At 38.1% G+C, this 24,121-nt stretch overlaps 1 protein-coding gene across 1 annotated transcript in view; it reads right to left on the minus strand.

Moving 5' to 3' along the window:
• Positions 1–352: 352 nt before the first annotated feature.
• Positions 353–24,121, minus strand: part of RAP2A (RAP2A, member of RAS oncogene family) — a 33,011-nt gene continuing 9,242 nt past the window's right edge. Inside the window, exon 2 of the mRNA XM_068928674.1 lies at positions 353–4,368. Within this exon, the coding sequence (XP_068784775.1) occupies positions 4,131–4,368 (238 nt within the window). The 3' untranslated portion in view covers positions 353–4,130. The remainder of the gene's footprint in view (positions 4,369–24,121) is intronic.

Here is a 24,121-nt window from a genome sequence, read left to right on the forward strand (position 1 = left end):
AGTAACCATTATGCTCCTGCTGTAACAACATATACACCTTAAATACCTAGTCTTACTGATTGTTGGCAGCGTATGTCTCTTTTAGAATAAGGAAACAAAAATAACTTTGCCATAGTTCTTTATCAAGCCTATAACTTAAATCACAACATGCATGCATCTCTAACAGTGAAAATATATTTGCTTTTACCATATTGCTATGTAATTTGCACTAGAAGAGCATTTTGGCAGGAGATATTTATCGGAACAACCTCAAATAATTGATATAGTAGTGTTTGAAATTACTGGGTGGCTCTAGTCAGCTTTAGACAAACTTTTTGACCAAATCAAAATGGACAACACAGGAAACCCAAGGGAGGTTTCATTAAATAAATTTATTTGTTAAAATAATTTAACTCCAAATACAACTGCTGAGTTTGCATTGAGTTCTATGTACAATTCTTGTTTTATTTGAAACATCAAGGTTTAAACAACTGACATTGTTACAAAACAAACTGTTGCCCCATTTTAAGTTGCCAGTTGTATTAGAGCTCAACAATTAACTGTGAAATACATTAATTCACCTCTGGGAAACTCCAAATCAACAGCGTTAAGCCTGGTTCCAAAACCCACTTCAGTCATTCTTCAAACCCTGATCAAGAATTAACAGATGCACAACAATGCAGATAAAAGCCCCCTGCAGTTGTCAAACATTTGCTTTTGTTGCGGAGTTTCACAATTAAAGCCTAACCAGTGCTTTGACTGTACACTGGCAAAAAAATAAAACAAAAAACAAACATGCACAAAACCCCCCAACCAAATGGCTGACATCTTTAGGCAACATTCTATACAGGAAAGCAAATACCAGTAGTTTTCCCACAGAAAAGTAATGGCAACTGTAGCACTGGGGTTAGAGAGAGGCTAGAACCAGAACAGAAAAAGTCACCAAAAATCTTTTTGATGCTCTTAAGGATAGATAGAGCGAGAGTGAGAGAGAGAAAGAAAGAAAGAGAGAGAGAGAGAGAGAGAGAAGGAAAAAAAGCAATTATGCTTAATACTCTTGATCTGATTCTGGTTTATTTGTTTTGCCTAGTTTTGTGTGTCTTCTTAAGGGAAGGAGGAAACAGTTGCTATCACTATCATAGCTTAAAAGAATAAAAGTTGCAACACTTAAAGGAACAGAACTGGAGAAGTGCTGTTTTTGTAGAGAAGTACAAAGCTCTACAAGACTAGCCAAAGGAAAAGTGGGTCTTTGGAATAAATCATAATATTTTAAGGCATGTTATAAAAAACTTTCAAATACTATAATTGGTAGTCCTATCAGGGTACAAATTAAATAATGACCCAAGACCAATGACTCCTACAAGGAGGCCACAAAACTTTGATGTGGCTCACTTAGCTACCTTTCTGCTAACCTTATATTTTGAAAAAAATCTGTCAAGTGCAACTGTCATTGATTCAAGCTCCACTATATTCACATTAGTGGAAACAGAAATAGTGCATAACTACTTCCTCAGAATTATACAATGAAAAAACATCATCTACAATTTTTCCCCCCCCGCAATATTGTGTGGTAGCATATACGGCCTAGGCTTTTAAAAAATGTAAAACCATAATAAAAAAAAAAAAAAACAAGATTAATATCTTTTCATTAATGTTTTCTGTTTGGAGCTTTACCATGCAATTTTTGCCATATTAACACCCATCTGCTTTACATTATTAACTTCATGTTAGGCTCTTCATACTGTATTTCATGCTATTTCATTCGTTGTTGAACAATCTGTGAGGTAAGATTTTACCATTCCCGTAAGTAACATTGCCTAACATGCACTCCAAACTAAGTTTTAAATTTGGTATTTCTGAGTGCTTATGCAGTGGATCTCATACTGACAAGCTATTTCACAGATAGGTTGTACTGCCCAATAGACCACTTCCCAACCTAGATATTTTAAAAGTTAAGATACAACTAATTCAACATCTCAAACGTTGCTTTAACATGGTGGCTGACACAATGGGCAGGTGGGCCGGGGGGGGCGGGAAAAGAGAACATTCATACCATCTAGTTTAGGCATATAAGTTATGTGTGACTTGGAGGACCGAAGTTAAAAGCTTAAGTTTCTTATCTAGTCAATGGGAAGAGGTAGGTGCCTCTAGGAGGGCAATTCAGAGCACCCAGAACAGGCATTCAGATGCCAGAAATAAATGGTGTGAATATCTCCCTAAGAGAACAAAGAACGATAACAAACTCTGTAAGGTGGATGGGGAAAAGGACTACATAAACGTTCTAGTAAGGCTTAATGTTTGTGACATCTAATGCCCTTTGATACATTGGTTACGAAAGGTTTTGAAGGATTAAGGGCAGAGATGGCCAGTTCTCTTCCATTAATATGATTTTCTTTAGTTGTTATCCGCTTAACTATATTTTAAAGTGTTAAGAATATTTATGTATGAAAATCTGCAAAGATGTTTTGTACTCAAGTTTCCTTTGTGGAAGATGAGAGCGTTTTTAGGAGGTTCTGCAGATGGAGGCAAAGCTCTCGAACCTAACTCCAATTACAGCATTTCTAAGGGCCAAATACACACACATACACCCTCAACACACGCGTGCACCCCAGCACTGCTGTTTTCACTCATTTAAACACAAGGAACTACACTGTTACTGCACAAGATTGAAAAACCAGTAAAAATGCATCATGTATTCAGACCACAGGCTCAGTGATTTATATTTTTATGGCCAATTTTACCTATAAAAGATCCAGCTCAAGACAATCTCTCCAGCATTTAAAATCGAACGTTTCGATTTAAGTCTTTTCTATATTTTGATTGTAAGATGTCGGAATAGGTATTTCTGTGCCATTAGTCATGCAAATGATAAATACTTCACTGCTATGAAACTAGCAAGTCAGAGCTCGAGCATCCTCTCAAAACAAAACATTTGCTCCCACCATTTAACACTCCAATAACTGGGGCAACCTCTGAACAGTGTGTCAGGCAATTAAAGAGCCATTTCCACGCTCACCTAAGGAATTATAACTGTAACTATTTCACCTCTGAACCAAATGATTTCACGTGGTTATTCAATTAACAAAATTTTCAACTTTAAAGCTCTGAAACAGCAAACTTGATTTTCAAAGGTTAGTTAGGGATCTCACCAGAGAATGTAGCCCTTAAAGGCAAGAAAAACTGTTGTCTTTAACAAACTTAAAAATGCAGGATGTTCATACTGTCCCATGAGGTTTCTGCAGAAGGGAACATATGGATGCAACATGGCTTAATTTTCCTTACAAGATGGTACTAGTTAATCTATTAAAGTGTTCCTTGTTAGTAAGGCTCAGCATTTTTTTTTTTCATCACAGTTGCTTCCTCCTGGTTCAGTAAAGTGATAAAGATGCTTCCTGCTTTGTAAACAGAGGGTTTGTTTGGCTTTTTGTCTGACCAAAACCTGAAGCAATCCTCCATTTTTGAGCAGCAAAACAAAAAGATTTAACACATTCCTATGCCATACTTCATTTCTTCACTCATCATTTGTTTTCAGATCTTGCCTCTCATTTCACACACTGATGCAATGTCTTCCATTTCAAGATGTGGGATAAAGTGTAGAAATAATAGCATCAATTTCGAAAAAAATCCGAACTAGATAGGTCTCTGGTAGCCTCTTCCGCTAACACTGTCAGAAGTTCAGGTGAAATCAACATATCTGAGCAAACTTGGCCACAAGTAATCGCACACATCCTGAAGCACAGTAATTAGACACTGAAAGACTTGGCTCTCCTTTTGCTAGTTGTGAATGGTCTTCACAGATGTTCTCCCTACTGCTTTTGTTTCCCATTACCAAAAGTTTTAACTTCTTATGAAATAGTTGCTGTCGGCGCTGTCTAACATGACAGTGCAAGTAAGCTCAACTGGAACGACCCTGTAGATCAACTGGCTGTGCCATAAAATTGCAGGTGCTCAAGTGGAAAAATGAGATGTTGTCATTTAACCTAATTATATTCAGAGTCAGTGATTGACTTTCAATGCTCAGCTCTGAGTTAATGCTGCTACTTCACTACAGATGTATTTCAAGTGACCCACAAACCAGGAAGTGAAGTAGACAGTTTTACCACCTTACAAAATTTCTTCAAATTAGGTCCAGGTTAGGTAATTTTTTAATGCTATTGTATATTACATGCAGAACAGCATGGATCATCTTTGTCTGGCTGTGCTGCATAGTTCATCTGTCTAACGATTTCTGCAAAGAGCTCATCCACCATTGTTTTACTCTTAGCAGAGGTCTCCATAAAAGGGCATCCCCATTCTTCAGCTAAGGCTCTGCCTTCATTCGATGATACTTCTCTCTCGCTTTCCAGGTCCACTTTATTACCAACCAGAATTACTGGCACCTTCTCATACCTACGATTAAAAAAAAAAAAAAAGAAGCAATAATTACGTATTTTTAAAATACATTCAAAATATAAATGTCTATTTGCAAACAACAGACCCAACAGAAATAATACATTTAGGTAATCATAAAATTTGATGTTAAAAAGTGCTTTCATGTTTTTCACATCCTGGAGTTTGTTTCACATCTCTTTCCCTTCAGAGTTTTCTTATAGTTCTGATGAATGCTTCTTCCTCTAAATTCCCCCTGCCCCCCAGGATATCTGTCTGGAACACTTCCACACTACAAAAACTGGTAATGTAACAATATTTTCTATGCTGGCAATCTCAGTTAGGGTCTAAGAACAGGATGGAGGCTCATACCTCCCTCCACATTACATTCTCTTTCTCCCTGAAAACATATCGTATCATACTTGCTGCTTGCACCGAGGAAGATTCATCATTCTCCCTTTCAAAGGTATATCCACATTTGGTTAATATACACAGAACTCTCAAACAAGCAAGAAAAGGGAGAAAACCAAAGTGTCAGTAAATTAGTTTGAAATTTCAAGAAGTGCAGCCCACTTCAAGTACACCCAAAAATAGTTACAGGAAAACACGTATTAGCTAATACAGAAGATGCAACATTCCTCTGCAGTATTCACATCATTGTGCCAGTTAAACAAGCTGAAAAGCAAAATTTGCAAGTACCAGGCAATACTATCACAGTTCTCCTTCCCAATCGACTTGGACAGTAGACGATTATATAAGCTATGAAGGAATTTATTACTTTGCACCTCCCTGTGAGAGGATCTTTGCTTTTTTTTTTTTTTTTTTTTAAATTAAAATGTCTCTGTGCCCTCCCCCCATCCCACTCCTCACATGCATATAACCCTTCTCTAGATATGGAACTAAACAAGTGTTCAGTCAGGTTTTAAATTTACACATTTGCCATAACAGAGAAGAAAACACTGGGCCTGTTTCCAAAATGCTCTTGCATGGGTTTTCTCAAAAAAGCAACAAGGACAAAAAAAACTGATTATGGCATTTAGCACTTAAACCAAACCAAGATTTAAGAGAAACAAGATGGTTTCCTGTTAATTTAAACTTGAATTTTTACTTTGCATTAGTTTAGCAGTACTGTTTTGAGTCAAACCACTTAAGTAATACCAACTCGTGGACAGACAACATTCATGACTAACACCTGCAAGCAGTTTCAAATGTCACTATCCTTAAGCCATCTATTACTATTCCTTTATCCCTCCCTCCCTTGCAGGCAGGCAACAGAGTGGCACTGGTGCACGTGCCCCAGCTAGCGGAGTGCTACATCCAGAGGCTTGGTCTAACCCTCCCAGCAATGATGAAACCAAGACTCTGCGCTAGCACAGGGAATCCACACGTTTCTGTCAACTCTGCTACATGAACAGTGAATCCCCACAGAGTCACAATGGATAACGGGACAGTATCTTCTCAAACCACCTCCGCAATTCTTACACCACCAGAGCAATATCAAAAACTGTTCCAACTATGTCATAAGATGCAACTTAAACTCTTGAATTTGTTGCATCTTTTTGGTAACTATGGGAATGTCACTCATTCCAGAGTCAAAGGCACCTGTCAATAATCCCACCGAATTCCTCTCATTTCTTACTCTGCAGATGTACAGTACTCTACAGATGTACAGATGCACAATGAATACCAGCCTTCAGGAACTCTTGCAAGAGCTAAGTTGCCATTCATAAAGTACCAAAATGCACAAAAGCATCTCCTGCATTTAAACACACAATGGCATGATCTTTAATTACATAAGATGGCCGGGGCTGAGCATGAGAGACAGCAATTCAATATCTCTTTATCTTTATTATTCAGATGCATGGGCCCTATTTTATTTGCTGTACAGCATTAAAGCTCCTCTGTCCAAGTGAAATTAGCCATACTTTCAGTTCATTTCTTGATATCCAAAGGCCCCAAATGTAAACCTTTTAAAAGCAACCACTTGAGAAGTGTTCAGTGAAGTAGGAGATGAGCCAGAACTGGAATACAGGATCAAGTCCCTTCTCATTCTGCAGGATCACTCCAATTTGTTGAGAAACACATGGAATCCCCCCCTCCCATACTTGTTGCAGATTTATAGCCAATCCCACTGAAATATTTAAATACTTTAAAAGGTTTAAGAAAGCTGGGTAACTAAATATCTTTGAAGATCTGTTTGCTATGATTACTCAGCATCTAGGGAAATGTAAGGGGGGTAAATAGGAGTTTTGCTTTGGCAGACCAAATGAAGAATTGATGGGATGACAGGCTAGATGTGAAATCTAATTTATTCGCAGAGCACCATCTAGGAACGTAGAACAGATAAAAATCACTTCTCTATATTGCTTTTGCCTGTCTTAAACTCTTGCTTTTGCACCAAACACTACAAGCGTTCTCCACCTAAAATGAGATATGAATCCTATAGTCAATAGCCTTACTCACCTCATAATCCAGATTCGTCCAATAACCACTTTCAACGTTAAATTGTATAAGATATCTTTCTTCAAAAATTTCCAATTATATCATCTTACCAAATACATCCTCAAAAGGCAAAAAAGGTTGCTCTTGGAAAATACATTCTTGCATTACCTAATTTTTGAATACTCAACTTCACAAAGCAAATAATTTCAGGGTCCTTTTAATTATTAAACACAAAGTTAACAGAGAATTTGTTTATCTACATAGAAAAGTCAGTCTCCACTATCTAGAATAACGGAGGCTGGAATATCCCAAATAATGGAAAAAACAATCTGTGGATACTGAGCAGAAGACTAGCTCCAATGTGGGCTTATTAGCTCCAGTTCAGTACCTGCCCTGTGAGGCCCAAATTGAGTGCTGGAGAGTCAGACCAGATGTCTGTGCACTGTATTCTCCAAATACCAAGGTGATGGATTAACCTTTGGACAGTGCCATACCTGAGCTAATAAGTCTTTACAGGAACAATCACACAGTTCAGATAGGCCAACTTGGATCCTGAATGACACACTAGTTTTAGCTCCATGTCAGCCCCTGGTTGTCTTCATCTGGAGTTTCTAAGGGCCTCTGCACTGTGCTTCCCTGCTTTCCAGCATGGAAACCCCAGAGCTAGCTCTTCACTAAATCAAGCTCTACAAGATCTGAAGACGGCGCACAGGCTGACCCTGGAGTCAGCACAGCCATATCAGGCAGAGTTGACAAGACCATTCAGACCCAAGCTAACTCTTGAAGACGTGAGGTCCAGCTTCTCTATATTCTTGGCATCGTTAATCTCCTGTCTCCAACTATTTGTAGCTAACTGAGAAGAGGGTGACTGCAGTACTATAACAGGTGAAGACACATGCTAGAACCAAGAAACAATTAAAGAGAATTCAAGCAGCCTCTTCCCAGAAAGAACGTGTTCCCATGCTTTGGTGACACCTTTTCATGTGACAGACACTTAAAGCCATATGCTAAGTACAAATATAGTTGAGAAGAACTCAAGTTGGCTCTCCACCCTTTACTCCCCAAAGCTGCCATAATTTCCTGCCTTATATAGTATCCTGTGTGACAGTATCGCAAGTACGGGGGAGGACTCTGGTTCACCACTCTCCTTACCACGACTGCTGATACTACAGGAGGCTAGTTCTGCCTGTCCTTGGAGGTTTCACTGCTGTTCAGGGTGGCTGTCCAGATTTTGGCACACTGCTAAAGTTGCATGCAGCAGTACAGGCCAGGGATGGGAAAGGGTGACTTGTCAGATGTGACAGAATTACAAGATTCTAATACAATTTGGAGGGAAGAACAACATCTCTTCCCTATAGGCTTTCTATCCTGTTAAATTTCAGTGAACTAAAACAAAAAAAAGGGTTGGAGCTTCTTAAAAACAACCACCAAACAAAACCAAAAAAACCCCACCCCTGCCCGAGCTGCCTTACAACACTCGAGCAGCAGTGCAGAGCCTTTCTACATAATCAGAAAATCAAACCCTGGCATTCAAATGACTCCAAAAGCTTCAAATAGGATCTAAGCTACTCACAAACAGACTCCTAAAACAGTGTGCTGTTTACTTTATCCAATTCTGAATCAGACTCTTAGCAGAACAAAAATGGCTAAAACCCCAGTATCTGTAGCCGAGCTCTGAAAAGCCACACTATTGCTGCTACTGCTGTCATCACAGGATGTGTGAAGTGGCAGCTCAATCTACTACGGGAGCTGTGCAGAGCCCTCACCTTCTCAGCACAGCCAAGTCCTCTTACCTGTTCCCTTCATATCAGAGAAGTAGCAAGTTCCCTCATCCCTGGAGCAGAAAAATCCAATTTTCTCAGTACCGCTGAAAAGCTTGGAGCAGCACTGATCTTTTCTAATGAGAAGCATTAGGGCAACCTGAAAATAAGCACAGCTGCCAGCTTCCCCTGTACCAGTGCAGTGAAGTATGTATTCTAGGGCAAACATCATAGCACAGCTTGCAAGAAATATACCCAAATGTAGCTCTGGGAGACCTGACTCTTCAAGATCTCTTCAGGAACAAATTTTTGCAAGTCCAATTGTATATGTTTGTAGGTATGCTTGAAGAACAAGGTACTTCACCCCGTTTAAATGATCTCACTATTTTGGGCTCCAGTATGATAGATACCAAGCACTGACAACTCCGGAAGATACTACCATGACTGGTGCCCCTTATAGTTCCATGGAAGACACTGCTGCAGTCAAACACCATCATAGCTAGAATGTCACTACTGACCAAATATAGCCTTTCCTTTATAAAAGGCAGCCATTAGGTATTTGTCACTTCCAGAGAACATTATTCAATGCTAAAAGCGCCCTGCCATCCATCTTCACAAACTTCTGAAACGAAGGGGCCATGGTGTATCCTTCAGATTTCCTGAAGACGAACACCATAGCAATAAATACATAGATTTTAATATTTAATGTGGTTTAGATATGCACCACTGACCACACAGCCTTACATGCCGCACAGCGATAAACAGTTTCTACATTTTATCTTACCTCACATGGCACGTACACCCACATTTCTGTTTTGATCAATATGTATACTCTGAATACCAGCTTAATTAACTTGTTAAACATTTAGAAAGCCTCTAGATGAATGGTATGTAAATGATCTTCAGAGATTTTTAGCTCGCAGTTTTTCCATCTTCAATCTTATTCACAGAGAAAAAAAACACAGGCATGAGAATGAAAACAAAGATGACATGAAGTAAAAATACAAAATAATAAAAGTGAAGAATAAAAAAGAGTAAGAATTAAAAAAATGAAGTACATCAAGGCTGATAAACAGATTCAATTCCCCTAAGCGGTGATAGAGATTGCTCACTACCCCTAAACCAGGAAAAAAAGAAAACAACAATAAAAGCACATTACTGAACTGGACCAGTACAGCAGAAGACATCAAAATTATCAGAAGGGTTCCTGCTTTCTAACTTCATGTTCAGGAAAGGCTGCATCTTTTCAATAAATTGTTTTTGCCTGCGTTTCATATCAAAGCCAGACAAGTTCAGTCAAAAATGCAGAAATTGTGTGTAATAAAAAAGAAAATTGAGAGAAAGAACATGCATGTTTTTAAAGACTATTTTAATGACTAGCTCAGGTCCTGTTAAAGTTTATGGAAAGATGTATTGATTTCTAGCTTTACATGCTACATACCGGGACCACTGAAAAGTAAAGATATCTATCCAAGATAGCTATTCCTAATCACCAAAAGGAGTCGCAGAAGAAGTTCTAAATCACCTTTATCATCATCTTTTGGGTGCAAGGTTTCTTCTCCTCTTCCTTTTTTTGAATGTACTTCTACTATACTTTTGATATGTCAAAAAGGAAAGTTATTAAAGGGCTAAAGACATTAGGAAGGACAATGGTAATATAAATAAGGGATGTTCAGGAAAAATTATTATTATTCATTTTATAATTACAAAAATTTGTGGCAAGAATCCTAGCAAAGGAAGTGTTAAAATTGCAGGCAAAATGAAATAAAGTACCAGAAATAGCTAAAGATGGGCAGTTAAATCTATTAGATTGTCTACAAATTTATATATGTACACCTATGTATTACATGTAACAAATGACAAGTCACATTATAAAATAATACTTGGTAATATGACTTGCAAACTTCAATTGCCTAGAGTAAAATCTGTCATAACTTGAACTGGAAGTTTCCTCACTGAGGAAAAAAATTCATTCCAAACTTAAATATCACAAATTTCTTATCCTTTTCAAACAATTCCTTGGATGTTTAAAGCAAAATCCTCAACAGTTCAAAATCATATCAGCCTAGAAGGATAAGACAAGACACACAGGGTTCTCCACTCTGATTCTGAGCCTCTCAAACATTAGGAAGAGAAGAAGCAAAATTACAGAATCCTTAAGCAGAAACAAACAAGCTTAATGTTTGCTGCAGCTCCTATTCTTGAACAAAAGCAATAAAAACAAAATAAAATTAAAAAAGCTTGTAAAATGATGACTACCTCATTTGAAGAAATTTAAGCAGAGAGGACATTTTTTCCAAATTTTAATTTCTCGTAGTTTTGATTTTTTTCAATTTAATGTTATGAACTAAATCAACAGCAGGTGCAGAGTCTGCATAGCTCTACCTTTTTCCATGTAGCTATGCAAATACACATCAACGAAGATGCGCCTCTACCCTTATGCATATATAGAATGCATAGAGAGAGAGAGGGGGAGAGAGAGAGAGAGAGAGAGAGAGAAATCCAAAAATAATTAGGTTTCTGCAAAGTTTGAGTGGTTTGCTCTCCACAATATAGAAATCGTTCAAGCTCCTCAGGTAAATCCATACAGAAGAGCTGTAGAAAAAGGAATCCACTATTATGATGCAAACACGTCATTCCAGTTTACCAATTCACTACATTTAATATTCAGTTTTGTAAGCTATGTTGTATAAGTATTTAATTATGTAAGCAACAATTCTCCACTAAAAAAAGTTTTAAATCATTTTTATAAATGAGTAGAAGTTAAAGAGCTTATTGGAAGTCCCACTGCAATTAGGTGGCTGAGTCATGAATTATTTCACTATAAGGAATAGAATATGGCCTAATTGCAGGACTGACGATCTAACATTTTACTGCAGGCTTTGACATTAACTCCTTATATAGCCTTTGGGAAAAACTCATCAGATGGGTAGACTAAGGTATATAAAGTCAGGATAATTGCACTTACTCACAGGACATCAAATTAAATAATAATTTGAAAATGACTTCAATAACACTAGCATAATAAATAACAACCAGACCTATGCCTTTTGAGAAGGCCTCAGAAACTACCTTTGTTCTTATACACAAAACCTTCCAAAAGTAATCCCTTCAACGTGAATTACACACGTTAGAGCAAATTCAGTTTGGTGGTTGCTACAGTCAGCTTACGCTCTCCAGTTTCTTTTCTAGGTCTAGCAAAAGTCACAGGCACTGCCAGTTTTGTACAGAAATGGTTTGGCACGCTCAGCCTTGTCATGGTGCTTATGAACTGTTAGAGGAAATAGTTTTCCATCCAAAAGACCAAGGAATAACAACAAAATCCAATGCACTATACTCAACCTAAAGCACTATAGTTGCTTCCCAACTGTTACTACAAGCACTTTTAAACCAAAACTCTTAAACACGGTTACAGCAGACAGCTTGCAGGGGAGAAATTCTTAACAAGGACGGTGGATGATACTATCTGTGATACACACACTCAAAGGCCATCCGATAAACCTACGTGCCTTTGCTGCAACGCAGGCAACTAGATGATGCATGACATCCACGTATGAAGGATACTGAAGAATTTTCCAGGTTAGTTCCACTCACTTCAGGGAGAAATTGTTATTCATAGAGGATTTTCCATATCTAAGATCCCACGTGGGAACTAGAGCAATGATGACCTCCTTCCAGATGTTCAGCCTGCTTCTACACGTCACTGCAGATAAAGCCTCTAGCTGCAGCTCTGGTCCAGCCCCTGCTTAAAATACCTGAAAATTCAAAAGCCTGTCAACTGGCCCTATGGGCGAAGGGTTCACTCTTGACTTTAAAGTATCCAACTCATACTAAAGAAAAAGAGATCACTAATCATCAAGATCTTAGGGAGACCTTTTCCGCAGCAAGTTAGCGGAACTCCATGAATGTTTAAACCGTGTCCAATGACATTATCATTTCCTGCTAAGTGAGGCTTTGGCATAGGAGGTGAGACAGGCAAACAGCACTTGAGGTGACAACAAGGAGTCTATGACAGGAGCAGAAACAGGAGTTCTCACCTACGGAGATTTCAGACACTTGATAGCCTTAGCAAACAAGAGGTCTAGCTTTCACCTTAAAGAAGATACCTTTTTCTGCCATTTATCATTACAATTCAGGTCTAACACCGAAGACTCTAAACACTGAAAAGACTTTTAAGTGATATGTAACATCTACCTATTTAGCAGCAGGTTTGCCGTGAGTATATTTGAACATTTTAATCCTTGAGTTCCCTCTTCATGCCAATCCAACTTCTTGTCTTATACAACTGAACATCCACAACATCCTGTTGAATCCTGAAGCACTGGCCACATTAAGCACTCCAACACCGGAATTTTCAAATGAGAATTTTCTATTCCAAGGTATAGTTTAAGAAACAATAACCTCACAAGTTTCAATCCTATGCAAAATGCAAGAAAAATGTTGTTACCTAGCTTTTTCATCACAATCAATTATTTCTTATATGATACTTCCAAAGCAACATGAAAATTAAAACTTTCTGCAAGTCTGATGTTCTCCCGAGATCATTGATTTTGCTTAGCTCCTCTCTCTACATTCAGTTTCCTTTCAAAGGAATCTAGCTATCCAGAAAACTATGAACACATTATGAGGCAAAGTGTAGCTGCTTTCCTATAAAGTTATTGCTCAAAATTTCCAGACTGATTATCTAAATTTGGGTATCTAGTTTGTCAAAAAACATTCCTACTAGCTGTAGGCATAGCTGAACATTTTGAAAATTAGGTTGCATATTTAAGTCTTTAAACTTTGGGTCCGTAATTGGAAGTCATTTGTAATGACTGCAATTAACTTTCTAACTTTAAATATTATTTGAACCATATGCCATACTACTAACAGTATACATTGCAATGTAATGAACACGACAGATATGTCAAGGTTTTCAGTACCTATCAAATGTACAACATATAGAAGATACTAAAGAGACTATCATCTATTTTTTTATTTGTATTTTGAAGACGTCAGAAAGACTTGACATTCTTTAAAATGACCATTTTTTCACTTTAGAGACATAATCACGTAAACTTCCTCGTCCAGGACCATGCAGAAAACACATTAAGGATCAAGTGTTGACATGGGATTTAAGAGACACAGGTTCAGTTCCATACCCAACGACAGATATCCTGGGTGATTTCTAGTGAGTGTCTTAAGCTCTGTACCTCTGTTCCCCACCTGGGAAACTAACAGCAGTCAGCCTTAACCTCAGAACGCCTATGACACACGAACACTTTTTAAGGCCTTCTATCCTTAGAGCTTGAGCTAACCTGAATACCCTGAAGGATTTGTTAACAGTTTTGCTCTAGTTACAAAGAGGAAAAAAGTCCTACGTTCCCACTATTGTCAGCACTAGGCTACATAACAGCACAGTTCTTCAGGTTTTCTTTACAATGGTATTGTATTCAGAACAGATATGACAACAGATTCCATGTCAATGCCAAGTTAACCAGCAGAAAGAATAAAACTTTTGGATTAGCCTTGCCTCGGACCAGAGTATCAGCATGGGGACAAAATCAAGACTGTAACCTCAGTACAACTACGCAGGCTTGAGTGGATACTGCAGGAGCTCACAATATCTTAAAACATAATGCTGTCTGTGAGGAATTTCTTTTTCTCATTTCTTTTCTGTACAATTTTTTTTTTTTTTAAAACAAGGTCAAAAAGCCTGTATGCTCTGATGAGATGGGTTTGACTAGATCTCTTTGTAAGGGCAATGAAATAAGAAACTGATATCCATTAAAAGCAATAGAAGCTTCTTATACATCACATAACAAATCTATGGATTCTGATTTTCATATCTTTGATTTATCAAATTGCTGTGTTCAATAAAACTTAATACTGACCCTAACATACATGTGCCAGTGCATGGACTGATAAATGGCAAAGAAGCTCCCCTCCAAAATGTATCCTTTCACACGTGAAACCTTCAGATGAAATACTGTAGTATTTTAAAAGTTATTGTAAACTTACGGCACAACGGAGCACTGACAAGAAGGGAGAGGAATTTACCAAATAGGTTTGTACCAATCCAGATGTATTAAAGGTTATGCCCGCTCCTGGATTTTTGCACAATCAGAGCACTCACAAGATCTCTTTCTCGCCTACAATTTGGTGAGTACTTAAATCATTATTTCAATTTCTAAATCCTGTCAGACCTAGAAGCAAAGAGTCCCTTCAGCAGAAAGGGACCTCGGGAGGTCTCTAGTCCAACCTCCAGTTCAGAGCAGGGTCAGCTACGAGATCTCAATCAGGTTGCTCAGGGCTGTCTCCTGTTGAACCCCAATGTTCAATTTGGTTCAGCTGGGCTACAAACACCAAAAATATACATATATTTATGTCTAGGAACTGATAATCATATTTATACAACTCATGGAAGACATACAACCTAGAAAGTATTTTTCATTATGAAAGCAAAGTTAATTAACCAGATTTTACAGAACTAACTAAAGCTCAATGCATAAGTTAATGGAGAGCGTCAATCTCTTTATCCTCCTTTATTTAGACTTTGCAAAGGAGAACTTATTAGTGAATATACAAAGCAAAAGAGTTTACCTAAACATAAACATTCAAATGCATAAGCCCTTTAAGCCCCAGAAGACTACAGTCCTGTAAGGCGTTATTTCATTCTTCAAAGTAAAAACATTCTTATATTCCTTTAACCAAGTTATAATCACTGGGGAAAAAAAAAAAAAACACCTACAAAACTTAAACTGTTCTAATAGGATTTTCTCTAGCTCATTAAAATTACACTTTTACAATCTTTAAGAATAGGCCTAACAATTAATTCAAAATCTTCTTAGTAGCATCACCTGCTTCTAAAGGATTAGAATTCAGGAACTACCACGCCATGCTGCCCAATTAGAACGACACAAAATATCGGCTTCTTCTCTATATCAAGGTAATAGCCCCCTTACTCTGATAAGACAGACCTCCTGATTTTTAGCATTATGCATGTATATGCCTCTGAAAACATATGCAAGCCTGGATCACAAAATTCCCCTCTGACAATTTGACTGCCACTGCCTGACCTATAGAATCAAGCACTATATATGGATACGAACTGCATTTCCACAGTTGCTTTTCTTTACTTACTTTTTAAGGAACTTGACCTTTTGCAATGACCCTAGATTCAGGTCATCTAAAACTTAAAAAATAAAATAATAAAAGAAAAGGGACCAAGAGGCAAACAACATGGCATAAATTCCTGTTCTCTCATCAATCCCCTTGCAGGAGCTAAGGTAAATAGATACCAGAGTTTATACAATATTGTATAGACTGAAGAGAATCAGTGTCTAGTATGAAACAGAGTGCTTTGTTACCCTAGTAACCACAGGAAAATACAGCTTAATGTCCTTCAAGCTATTAAAAATATCCTACATGGCTTATAAGAAAGCTTTGCAGAAAAAAATGCTCTGTTGAGACAGATTTTCCTCGCAACAGTACAATTAGGTTACAATTCTCTGGTCATTATTCAGAATATAGATTATTTTACAGACACTTTAAGCAAGTGGCAGTGCTGCTACAGAGAACCAATGTAGGAGACAATCATAAGAAAAAGAGAAAACACTAAAAGTTAAGTAACAGCACTATGATTTCATACCCTTTTGATTATAGTCGAGCCCTCTTTTATCAAAATAAAAAATTTGTCACAACCACAAAAAAGTTTGGGAGCTTTTGGATTACAACAGTGAATCCGAAGGCCCCAACTAGTTTTTTTTTAGCAGATGTGAAAGCCTCTTCCTCCTGCTGAGTTTCTGCTGAAACATTTGATTTTTAACTTGGAAAAAAACAAAACAAAACAACCCCTATCACCACCACGTTCTGCCATGACTTTGGAAAGTTGCTGGTCCTCATCTTATAGAATAGTTTACTCTAAGTATGGTTTAAATAATTTGAGCATTCAGTTGAACTGCTTAGGATGAATATAGGACCAAGCACGTTTTTTTCCCCTACAGTTTTTTGAAGTTACCTCCAATTCTTAACAACTCAACTTTGTAACTCAAGTAATTTGATTCAGAAAGAGCATAGCATCTGTTTCAGTCAAACTGTCTTCATATGTAAAGACGAATACATAAAAATAAGAGCTTCCAAAATCTTGTGTTAGTATTTGAAAATGTTAGTTCCTCTTCAAGTATGAAATAGTATCCCACTGCATTGAGAATATATAGGACGGTTTACTGATAATCCCTCTTCTATATTGACCACAGACATCTGAAATAATTTTCTTAGGAACTTCATTCTTCTGAGACAGGTGCCAATTATAATACTTTAAAAATAAAAAACACTCTACAAACAAGAGTTTGTACACAAACGCTCTAAATCAAGATCCTAAATATACTGTAAGACTTGAAACTAAATTTAACCATTCTAGGTTCCAGAACTCCCCTAGTTAGAAATCAGTGTTCATAAAGTGACACCAGACAAACGCTACCTAGTATATACAATGGTGAGTTCTAAACATTTTCCTCTTCCTTATGTGCGTGTGTGTGTATATATATATATATATATATATATATAGACCAAATCTAATATTTAAATGAGCTAGAATGAGAAATTTAGATTCCCATCATCTCAGATGTTGAGCTATTTATATTTCATTTTGTGCTGTTTATATTTTTTTTAATCTTACATATATATATATTTTATTATTATTTGGGTCTGGCTCTGGGTTTAAAAAGCACCCTTTTCTCAAAGGAATTATCCTAGCATGACTGACTGCTACTTTAGCTTCTACAAAGACACTCTGCTGTCTTTAAGCGCCTTGAAGATCATTTTATTTTGTGCACTTTTAACCCCATCGGCTACTAGGCCATGTCTCCATCAAGAAGGCTACCCTCCGGAGTTTTGCCATTGCAGGGCTGCCCAAACCACAGGGCCACCAGGGCCGTGCACACCTGGCTGCTCTGGCTGGTGTCAAACAGTCTCGCTGCGAGAGGTTGCGTCAGCCACGGAGCTGGCGCACAGGGGTCACAGCCCAAGGCTCGCGACTGTCAGATCAGTTGCGGCAACAGAGCAGATCCACGCTGGCGTTTTGCCAGCAGCTGCATTTTGGCTGCTGGCTTGTGTCATTCAAATGGGTGGTTACTCAGCTGACAGAAAGGATGGGTTTTGCTAGCTTACAATGGAAATAATATATGCCTGCCTGGGACGGGAAGAATGAAAACCTTTGCAACAAAAGGTTATGTCCGTTAGTGTTAATTTTCACCGGGGGGACCAACAAATCAGGCCTACCTGCATAATTTCTTTGAAATTTTGCAAATTCCCATATGGACACTAATTTTAATATTGCTTAAAATAGGAATACACTTTAATTCATATGAACTGAGATCAAACAACATGGCTTTACACTGGTTTATCTAAACTTATTTAGAAAGTAACTTTAGGCTTAGTCCACATATGGAAATTTCATTGTTATTTTAAATCACCGTAAATAGAACACAATTAAGGAACTTGATGAAATCCATATTTTGTTCTGTGTTCTCTCCTCCCTGCAAAAACTGGAAAATTGAAAAACCTTTCTGCACATATGTTTATGTGCACATTTTAACTGTATTTTTTCTGGGCAAACTTACTTCTGTAAGAGCGGCAGCATTTAGGTAGGCAACAGTTTGTGACAGACACTAAATTATAATGCACTTTGTTTTTATTCTTAGAAATAAAAAATCACCACCCTAACATTGAAATGTCTATTTGTCACAATCTAGGTACAGAAAGGATGAACACATTAGTATATTTAACCACCGAAGCAACAGTAATAATGGTAAGAAAATATTATTGAAGAAGTTGGATTTATTTTAAGGTCTGTATTTAAAGATACCACACACCCATACCATCCTCTTTGTCCAAAAGATCTTCTTTGTTGAATCACTAATCAGCAACCAGAATTTCCTGAAAATAGCCCATTAATTATTTTTTTCACATTAAGTTGTCCTATTTGGAAAGGCCATTTCCATTAATATGAAGGTGTGTGGGGGTGTGAAGCCCAGACTGTTCCCAGTCCTTTTAATCTAACCGCACTTCTTGCTAACAGACAGTCTTTCAAATGAAGGTGTTTTGATCATCTCTGGGAGAAGAATGTAGACTTCAGTTACCAGTCCAATTATCCCAGCTAGAAAAGCAATACAATTGCTTATTTTAGAGTAATAACTGACTTTCAAGGTGTGCCTTCTCAACTTTCATCTCAGACCAAGCTTTCCATTGTCCCTCTCTGCCAGATTAAGGTAACATGATGGTAGCCACTTTATTTCAGAATAAAAACCATCTGCAGGAGAACTCAACAGGCGATTTAGTTTATCTTTCTTGAATGTCCTCATCTTGATTAAGAAGTGGATGCTTTTTTGTGCACTTTAGACAAATACAATCTACTAGGGTCAAAAAATAGGAAAAACAAGAAATTCAACATCCTGCAATACAAAGCAAGTGGCATTAAATGATCAAGTTCTTCAGAAACCATGAAATCAATACTGGTTAAACTATTTAAAACAATCCTATTATTTCCTTTCCCATGTTGAGTCTACAAGGTAGCAAGTCTTCTCAAAGGTGAAAACTCTGTAACCACAACTTTCTGCTCAATGTGCCCATATTAGGCCTTATATGACGCACCAGTAATCCTTGCAATATATGGCATGCACTTCACATTCCTTCCCTCCTCCTCATGTCCAGAGTAATCTGAATCTTTCAAATTCAAGTATATAATGCCAGTTTTCTGTGTATTTCCTTTCCTTTTTTAGAACACAGCTCTATTGCAGACTTCAGTAGGTAAAAACTGGATTATGTGAGTGTTAGAAAAGGGAGCTAATTTACCTCTAGCCCAGTTTAGGACTAGTGCCTGAAGTAGGGGAAGCCTGCAGGCCACAGGACTGAATTGTAAATGAGCTCGAGAGACACTGCTGAGGATGCGCCTGCAAAACCAGGTAGAACCAGCTCTCAAAGACACAGCACACAATGGACAGAGGTACAGGTCAACCTTCGATTAGATACGGCACTATGAAGCAGGAACACAGCAGCCGTCCTGGGACGTAGACATGAATCAATCAAAAGGAAAGAGACCACCAACTCAGTAAAGAAGACTGGAAGAGACTGTCACTAGCAGGTGGGGAAATTTGACTGCAAGGAGAATAATTACCCCAAAATTTCTTTGTTCAGGGTCCCTCTTTGGAGGCACCCAGCTTGAGCTGTTACTTTGCTGTACCGTCATTTAAATAAATAATTAAATTCACTGTTAGACATACATGAGACTCTGCTCCTAGGAAACCTAGGGTCAAACTATTTCCATAACAGTGGGTTTGTTTCATCAAAGAGTTAAAGTAGAAAGAGGAAGCAGTCAGGAGAAACAACCTTTTCATCACCAGATCAGACTACTACAATGTTGAAGTTGAGGTTCTTGTGATAAGATTTGTAAACAGCTTGTATTTCAAACACGTATGCTTTACCTCAGTGGAATCACTGAGGGGTAACCGCATTTCTCAGAGCTATTGTTTCATACTGTCTGTAGGTGTCAGTCACTTTCTTCTCTTAAAAAGAGGACCCTACTTTTATAGTTAGACGTGCTTCTACTACATCTCCTTTCTATAAACCATTACAGTTGTCCAGGAGTTGAACTCTGGGCAATCATAAATGTAACAGTCTTCTAAAATGCAATCCAAGATGAAAACAACAGTAACTCTGGTCCATCAGGACACTGTCTGTGACTCTTACATCTGTTGCATATGCATCCCCCTACATCCAAAAATAATTCTTTTACCAGCAACCATTCTTCCAGAAGGACTGCATTTGCTCATGGAGGTCCTGGAAAACCACCCTACCACAGAGGCAGAGCAAGTCCAACAACCCTTTGGTTACCTGGTCAATACTGAAGCTGAGGTACAGGGCCTGATGGCAGCAGAGCTAGTTCCACAATGACTGCAGACGTGAGTAAAAACTGCTACTCAGAGTGGCAATATGAACAGCATTTCTTTCTAACAACTGCTGACAGATTCATCATCTGATTGTTAGCAAGCACCTGGATTTGGTTGCTATGAAATCTGGTTACAGAGAGCACTAGAAATAAAAGGATCACAGAAGAGTCAACTAAAAACTGCTAGCTGGGAAGTAAACTGATCAGAAATTTGTAGCTACTACATAATGAAACAGTGATGCCTCAGAAAGAAGGAACAGAGGCTACATGAGCCCAGAGAGACTAAGATATAAGAGACTATAATACATATAGTGCCAGATTTGAGGGAAGACTATGCAACATTTGATACCCCTTCAAACAGTCTTAGAAAAATTATGATCTGATCCACAATTTTATCTTTAAATGTATCCGAGTTCTTCAAACCTAATCCTATTGCAACATAATCACACGTGCACCACATCAAAAATAGGCAGCTTAAACTTCTCCAAAATTTGAACAGAACTTGGGAATATTTGGATAGAGTGAAACTCCATAATATGCAGTAAAGTCTGAATTTTTGGAGCATTGTCCAGAATCAACTAGCAGAATCAGTTCTCTCACACGGCCAGTCGATAACAATTACTAGAGAAGCAGATGATATCGAGATAGCCTGCTCAGAGTCCATAGTTTTAATGTTAAGTGAGGCTGCAGTCAAGGGGGAGATCTCCAAACTAGCAAAAATACAGAAGAGATGCATATGAAAATTAATACATCACGTTTCTTCCTAGGGAAAAAAATCTATCAACCTTCAGACAGCTATTCGTACAAGGTGCAAAATGTAGTTAAGTAGATTCTACTCGAAATATAATTTTATAATCAGTAATAAAATATAACCTGTGCAAAGAACTCTTTAGAAAGGGGAGACACTGGAGAAGCGCTAAATGTATTCTTATACAGTTGATGTAAAGTCTGTATTTTAGGGACTGACAAATCATAGAGCAGAAACAGGAGTTTCAAAGCAGAGCATAAACATTATGGCGTCTAAAGAGAAAGCCTTTTCCACTTTGTATTGGCAAGTCTACGAACCAGAACATTTGGAATATTCATACTTAAACTTGAACACCACCTCATTCGGGTGATGGTCCCAGGCAGTTCTATGAAATGTGGTAACGAAGCAGTGTTGACTAGCTGATCAGCTTCAAGTACAGATTCAAATACGAGAACTATCAAGCCCATACTGAGGATATAATGATCATCAAGTCTCCAGCCTATTCAATATTCCGTACTAATAAAGATCCAAAGATGTTTATCAATTCCCATGTTCAAAACCTAAGAGAAGAAACCGATCTGAAAAAACAGCATGTAAAGAGAAAAACATTATGATGGTGAATATTTCTAGGTCTGAATACAAAACTGAGGTACATATATAGGCGGGAGACTCTAGAAGAATTGAGAGAGCCATGTCCAAGAGACCGATCCACAAAATTCCTGCCTATGCACTTAAGCTCCCAGAAGGCCCCATCTGTCTACGGTTTTTGTCAAAGTAACTTAGTTGCCTGACAGCCTACCACTGTGGAAAACTAGCTGAACCATATACTGGAACCACAAACAGCTGCATACCCTAGGCTTACTAGGGATTTATAGAGCAGGCATGCAAGCAACTTAGTCCTTTGAGATGCCTAATTCACTAAACATGCTTTTGTGAGTCTATTAACATACACCAGTAGTAATACATCCAATGAAAAACAGAACAGACATCACTTTCATGCAAAAAAAAAAAGGGAATAAAAGGATGTAGCGGCAATGCCACTTCACACATAACTGTATAGCGATTACCACACTGGTCAAGGAGGTGAAAGACCTGGATCATACGCCTTCTTTAGCCACAGGTGTTTTCACATCTGTATTTCCCACAAGACTGCCCTAAACACCAACCTAGAAGTAGGCTGACAAAACACCCTTCCGTCTTCCTGTTGCAGATGAGCCACTATGAAGGGAAAATATCAACTCAAAGACAAATTCATAAACCCAGAGAGAAAAAGTAAACAAACCAAAATCAGGTGCACAAGCCAGTGAGTATAGTCACCTGAAGAAAGATACTAAGGACTGAAACTCAAAGATTTATCAGGTCTGTTTATTCACTTTAAATTAAGAATTCACTGCAAAAATCCAAAATCAATATCCCACACAGTGAACAGGAACCAGAAGACTCCCCTAAGTTCAGATGACCATAATATTTCAGACAAAAATCAACTGTTGCTCCAGGGCAAAGTGGTTGCCATTTTTCTCCCATTCTTTTTGGGTCTGCAAGCAGCCTAACTGGGGAGAAGGGCACTCTCCCAAGAGGGAGGAAGCTACATATGTAAGGAGATGGATGAATTGGTTTGCTGCAGCAGGACTACACCCCTTTGAGCAAAGCAGATTCCTAAAGATTCCTAAAGAATTGACACAAAAGAAACATGAAGCCCTTTTGCAAGATCCATTTCTTATTTAAGGTCCTCCCTATTTCTCCACAGGGGTGGAAGAGAAGAGAAGGCTAAAACTGAAGAAGGGAAAGCGTTATCTCTTCCGGTGCATAGCACGGTCAGAAGACTAGTGTCAGGACTCCCTGCATCTGTTCTACGGCATCCTGCATGCAGAAAAACCCACAAAAACAAACATGTGCTCTGCACTGAGGAGGTTATAAGCGTTAAAGAACCCACAGGAGATGAAACAGTTCTAATGGTACTAAACCTGATGAAGGGAAAAAAAAATAAAAGAAAACCAAACACACCCCCCCACACCAAAAACATCCAATAGAAGAATTCATTCCAAATCCCTGCTTGGATTTTGACTGTGGATCGCAGCATTAGCCCAACAGAAGGTGACTCATGCATCTCTCTTCCAGGCATTGTAGGGAGTAACCTGAGTGTCAGCCACAAAGAATCTAACTGCTTCGGAGACCAGCCGAGCAGATGCTGGCTTTAAGCAAGGAGATGGAGAGCCTAGATCTGATCGGCGGCTGAGAAGCACTCAAACTAGTTAGGAGTTTTTTTGTTTTTTTTTTTTCCCTCTTGAGCATATGAAAAGGCATCTCATAGAATGTTCCAGAAGAAACAATTCAAGGTGATCATCTGCTGCCTTCCAAATTCTTGTCAAAAATAGAAATAAATTGAATTTTAAAGTAAAACAAAACAAAAACAAAAAACTCACCCAAAACAGCAACCTTTACACAAGAGCAAAATTTGAATCTGGAGACAGAAGCAATATTACTGCTAGGAAAACCATTTACACTAGGTCCTTCTGACAGCAGAAAACCAGCAAAATGAAAATATACCTTCGTTAAAGCAGTGTAACGCTTTAAAGCAGTATACAACTGAGAACTGCTGTCTTATAGTGCACAAGATACCTCCAGGATTCTGCACCATGGCTGAGTGCAATTAAGAACAGAGGTGAGTGAAAAAGCAGATTTTTTTTTTTGGGGGGGGGGGGGGGGGGTTTGCTTGTATCGTTTTGGGGGAAAACAAGGTACAAAACCAAAGACTTCCGATTCATCATTTTGTTTTGACAAAAGCAATGAACCTCTAAAATTTAAAACTGAAATTAAGAACACTGAAAGGAAATTCCAAATGGAAAGCTGCTCTTAGAAAATATTTCATTTATGCATTACTAGGCAGGTCTTATTAAA

This window comes from Struthio camelus, chromosome 1 (genome assembly GCF_040807025.1).
Source record: "Struthio camelus isolate bStrCam1 chromosome 1, bStrCam1.hap1, whole genome shotgun sequence".
In the NCBI taxonomy this organism is placed as follows: domain Eukaryota; kingdom Metazoa; phylum Chordata; class Aves; order Struthioniformes; family Struthionidae; genus Struthio; species Struthio camelus.